At 48.6% G+C, this 5,156-nt stretch overlaps 1 protein-coding gene and 1 long non-coding RNA gene across 2 annotated transcripts in view; one reads left to right on the plus strand and one right to left on the minus strand.

Annotated features, from left to right (window-relative positions):
- LOC140324770 (uncharacterized) overlaps nucleotides 1-1,845 on the minus strand; it is a 4,164-nt gene extending 2,319 nt beyond the window's left edge. The window contains exon 1 of the long non-coding RNA XR_011919569.1: nucleotides 1,383-1,845. This is a non-coding gene — a long non-coding RNA (uncharacterized lncRNA). The remainder of the gene's footprint in view (nucleotides 1-1,382) is intronic.
- Nucleotides 1,846-2,951: 1,106 nt separating this feature from the next.
- PURB (purine rich element binding protein B) lies at nucleotides 2,952-4,506 on the plus strand. The gene has a single exon (XM_072402874.1). It carries the CDS (start codon nucleotides 3,172-3,174, stop codon nucleotides 4,174-4,176), a length of 1,005 nt encoding a protein of 334 aa, XP_072258975.1. The 5' UTR covers nucleotides 2,952-3,171; the 3' UTR covers nucleotides 4,177-4,506.
- The last annotated feature ends 650 nt before the right edge of the window (nucleotides 4,507-5,156 follow it).

Raw genomic sequence — 5,156 nt, forward strand, 5'->3', positions numbered from 1 at the left:
ACACGTCAGATTTTTCTCGCCCGATAATCGGCATCAGCCAGATATCGGGCGAAAATCTGGCGTGTGTACAGTCGGCGTCGTCCATCGTCCGAACGACCGTCCTGGTGGATCCACGGACGATGAACGACGACCGATCCTAATGTAAGGGAAAGGGGAGAGCGCGCAGCAGGGTGCCGCTCCGTCGCTCTCCCCCTCCCCTCTCCATAGAGTATGTACAGCACTGTTCATGCATCGTGTACTTGTTTGTCGTTGGAAAGGATCGTGAAAGATCCTTTCCAACAACAAAAATTGCACGTGTGTACGCAGCTTTAGAAAGCCAGGGAGCAATAAAGATTGGCAAACCTGACCATACAAAGATGGGACGGAGACATAAATAAAACCTGACTTGTTTTAAAATGTCCAACATTTGTTTTTTGGCTTTAGAAACATTTTATTTTTGACAAATTGAATTTTGTCATTTATATCACAAATAAGAATTGTTCAAGGAAAGCTCATGGCATAGTGTACCTATATAGTGAAGGATTGGAACTTTTATATCATGATTATTGTTGTCTGTGTCTCAGTTGGAGAGATTTCTGCTTACTTACTGAGCAATATTAGAAAGAACATGGAAGATATGCAATTTGGGGGCAGCAGGAACAGCAGTCTCATTCATTTCTATGGAAAGTTAAGCTGCATACACACGTTAGACTTTTGTCATTGGAAAGGATCTTTCATGATCATTTCCAACGACAAAAGACTGACAATTTCCTAAATGAGCTCTCTACATACAGCACCATCCTGCTCTATATAGAGGAGAGGGGGGAGAACAAGCAAGCGGCACCCCGCTGCGCTCTCTCCATTTCATTTGCATTGCAGTCATTCGTCGTTCATGGATCCGCCAGGACTGATCCATGAATGACGTTGGACGATCACTGCATACACGTCAGATTCTTGTCTGATACTAGCCCTAAAAAGATAATTGAACGAGAATCTACTGACGTGTGTACGTAGCCGTAGTCCAGAGTACTAGTTTTTCACTAGGAAGGTCCATGGTAATGAAGCAAAGTGAAGAGCCCATATGTAGGTCTGGCCTGGCTTGTGTGACCTAACCTGCAATATCTCCTTGGATTAGTGAGTCAGAGGTGAATATTAAATGAGAGGACAGACTACTATAGGAGTATTACACAGTATTTATATAGTGCCAACATATTACACAGCACTGTACAAAGTCCATAGTCATATCACTAGCTGTCCCTCAAAAGGAGCTTACAATCTAATGTCCTCCCATTGTCATTAGTCTTTAATACAATCTAAGGTGAATTTTTTGAGGGAAAGCCAAAAAACTTAACTGCATGTTTTTGGAATGTGGGAGGAAACCGAAGTACCAGGAGTAAACTCACGCAAACACAGGGAGAACCTGCAAACTCCATGCAGATAGTGTCCTGGCTTGTGTTCCAACCTAGGACATAGAGCTGCAAAGGTCAAGGTGCTACACTTTGAGCCACCATGCTGCACTGCCCTAGATGGAAGCATTGTCAAAACGATGCCGTTAGTCAAGTAAAAATTGGTGTATCAAAAATAAATCATAAAACAAATGACTCCATATAACATTTTAACTTATCACTAAAAACTAGAGACAAAATGTAGACATGAGCAATTTTACGTCTATTTAATTTTGGTTCATGCATTGATGAAGGTGATCTCTAAACTTGAGAAATGATGAAGGCGGCTGTAAGTGCGGAGGAAGAGGAGAAGATGGCGGACAGGGATAGCGGGAGCGAGAGAGGGGGTAGCAGCGGTGGAGGAGGAGGGGGAGGCCAATTAACTTAACTGCATGTTTTTGGAATATGAGAGGAAACCCACACAAACACAGGGAGAACCTGTAAACTCCATGCAGATAGTGTCCTGGCTGGGGTTCAAACCTGGGACGTAACGCTGCAAAGGTCAAGGTGCTACACTCTGAGCCACCATGCTCCACTGCCCTAGATGGAAGCATTGTCAAAACGATGCCGTTAGTCAAGTGAAAATTGGTGTATCAAAAATAAATCATAAAACAAATGACTCCATATAACATTTTAACTTATCACAAAAAACTAGAGACAAAATGTAGACATGAGCAATTTCAAGAAGGTGATCTCTAAACATGAGAAATGATCAAGGTTTTATGTGAAGACAATGAAATGGTGTTTTTAATGTGCAAAGCTTTGGTATTGGGTTCACTGCGATTGTTCATCCATTGATTTTGGATCTTTGATAGAAGTCTCATTTACCAAGGACAAAGCTAATATTTATATAGTTTCCAACAAATTACAAGTGCAATGTGTACAGAGAAGAGCTGGACCACACTTAGCGTTCTATTTATAAAACAGAGATTCTGACATTCCCTCAAGGGAATCAAGACATGGAGCTGGAAGATTCACACCAAAGAATGATTGAGGGAATGTCATATTTCCTGTTTGATACATAGATCCCCAAGTGTTCTCTATAGGCCTCCTACTAAGTAGTTCAGACCTTTAAACATTGTTTTTATTGCTGCTTGCTCCTTTCTTGACCCTGTGACATTCATCCACCATTTGAACAGGAAGTGAGTGCAAATCTTCAGAATGACAAAAAATTAAAACGTGGCAGACATTTTAGCATTCCCCATTGCATTTAAAGGTAAATGTACATAAAAAAAAACATGTTATATGCTTGCTTTTTATGGAATATTGACATAAATGTGCAGCGTTGCCATGGGTAACCATTTCATATAGAGCTCGGATATGATAATTAGTACACACACGTTGCAATAAAAATAAATCCTAATACACTAAGACCCCGCTATACTAACTCTGCCTCGTATGACGATATTGTTCTGCTTAAAAAAAGATATTTAGCTTACCTTTGCCCGGCGTGCCCTCAGTTAAGATGGCGGCGGCGGTTTCATCCCGGGATAGAGCCGTAGTTGCGCAGCACGCAGGCAGGAAAGGGAGGAGACTCTGGGCTGAGGCAGAGTGAGAGAGAGATCGAACGAGAGGGAAGAAGAGGGGCGAGCAGAGCGGAGGAGGGAGAGGAGTGGCAGAGAGCGGGTGACTGAAAGGCGGCTAGCCCGCGGGGAGAAGGGCGGAGGAGGGAGTCCCGGCCGGGACAGACGGAAGCCGAGAGAAGCCAGTTTTGAAGGCGGCTGTAAGTGCGGAGGAAGAGGAGAAGATGGCGGACGGGGATAGCGGGAGCGAGAGAGGGGGCAGCAGCGGTGGAGGAGGAGGGGGAGGCCCCGGCAGCTTCCAGCAGCACATGTCCCGGGACCAGGAGACCCAAGAGCTGGCTTCCAAGCGGCTGGACATCCAGAACAAACGCTTCTACCTGGACGTCAAGCAGAACGCTAAGGGCCGCTTCATCAAGATTGCCGAGGTCGGAGCTGGGGGCTCTAAGAGCCGCCTCACCCTGTCCATGGCGGTGGCTGCCGAGTTCCGAGACTACCTGGGTGACTTCATTGAGCATTATGCCCAGCTGGGGCCCAGCAGCCCTGAGCAGATCGCCCAGTCCTCAGGGGAGGATGGCATGGGAGGAGCCGGGGGGCCCCGCCGGGCCCTGAAGAGCGAGTTCCTGGTCCGAGAGAACCGCAAGTACTACCTGGACCTAAAGGAGAACCAGAGAGGCCGCTTCCTCCGCATCCGCCAGACCATCAACCGCGGCCCGGGCTTCAGCGGAGGAGCCGGAGGCGGCGCCGGCCTGCAGAGCGGACAAACCATCGCCCTGCCCGCCCAGGGCCTCATCGAATTCCGCGACGCCCTGGCTAAACTCATCGACGACTATGGCGGGGAAGACGACGAGCTGGGCCTGGGCGCAGGAGGATCCGGTGTCGGAGGAGGGGCGTCCGGAGGAGGAGGTGGCCTGTACGGAGAGCTGCCCGAGGGGACGTCCATCACGGTGGACTCCAAACGTTTTTTCTTTGATGTCGGCTGCAACAAGTACGGTGTGTTCCTGCGGGTGAGCGAAGTCAAACCCAGCTACCGCAACTCCATCACTGTGCCGCTGAAGGCCTGGGGAAAGTTCGGAGGAGCCTTCTGCCGCTATGCCGAGGAGATGAAGGAGATCCAAGAGAGGCAGCGGGATAAGCTGTACGACCGCCGGGGCCCTGGTGGCGAAAGAGGCGGCGGCCTGAGCTCCGGGGGCGGAGAAGACTCGGAGACGGAGGACGTGGACGACGATTGAACAAGAGAGGCAGAGGAGAAAGTGGGGAGGGAGGTCAGTGAGAGACACACACACACACATCTATGTACACCTGAGGGGGGCGCTACAACTTCCAACTAACCCTTCTGCCCTGGGACTTGTAGTTCCACCTCAGCTGGGGAACCACAGGCCGCTTTGGCCTGATATACAGACATAACAATATATCTAGGCAGCCTTCCTCTCCAGCTGTAACCTTCAAGTACCTGGAGCCCTTGTGGAACTAACAACGTTCAGCATGCCTGATCTTGTCTTGACACAGCAGCTTCTAATAAAAGATGCACTCCTGGGACTTGTAGTTCTCAGCTGGAGAGCCTTGGGATGTTTATAGCAGTCATAATGTGCACATTAGCTTCCCGTCTGCCTGAAACGCAAGGTTTAAATGAAGAAAAATCTAACAGAAAACACCTGGGACCCCTTTACGCTTTCGTGACGCGGTCACATGCGTTATGTGTTGGCGATAACACACCGTGCTGTTAGAGTTTCTGGGCCTTTTATAAGGTGCATGGCACCTTGTTTGGTTTTTAACTGAGCAACGCATGTTATCACGCTGCCAAGTGGGAAATGGGCCCCTAGCTTATTGCCGGTTCTGGCCCCTCTTAGGGTCCCATTGGTCTTGTGTCCTGGGATCTTCCCAGGACAAGGGGAAGTAGCTGGGGGTGTTGGGCTTTATTTTTTGCATTAACCCAACGTTTCAGGGGCGGTTTAGCTTTTAAGCACCTGGCCTTTATTCATTGGCCCACCTGTTCCTCTACAGTTGCTGAAGAACTACCAAATGTCCCCTGCGATGGGTCTCCCCTATGGGACTTCTAGTTCTGCAGCAGCTGAAAAGCCAACAGGCTGTCCAAACCGGACTTGCAGTAGCACAGCTGGGGCGTCAGGGGGTCAGCAGGGTCCATGAGTCTCATGCTCAGTATTCAGTACAGAACCGTAGGTATATAGTCAGGGAACATGACAACAAACCT

The sequence above is a fragment of the Pyxicephalus adspersus genome, chromosome 2 (assembly GCF_032062135.1).
Source record: "Pyxicephalus adspersus chromosome 2, UCB_Pads_2.0, whole genome shotgun sequence".
Classification (NCBI taxonomy): Eukaryota; Metazoa; Chordata; class Amphibia; order Anura; family Pyxicephalidae; genus Pyxicephalus; species Pyxicephalus adspersus.

Bases quoted from the DNA above. Each gene is read 5' to 3' on its own strand.
- PURB (XM_072402874.1), top strand. From the start codon at position 3,172: ATGGCGGACGGGGATAGCGGGAGCGAGAGAGGGGGCAGCAGCGGTGGA.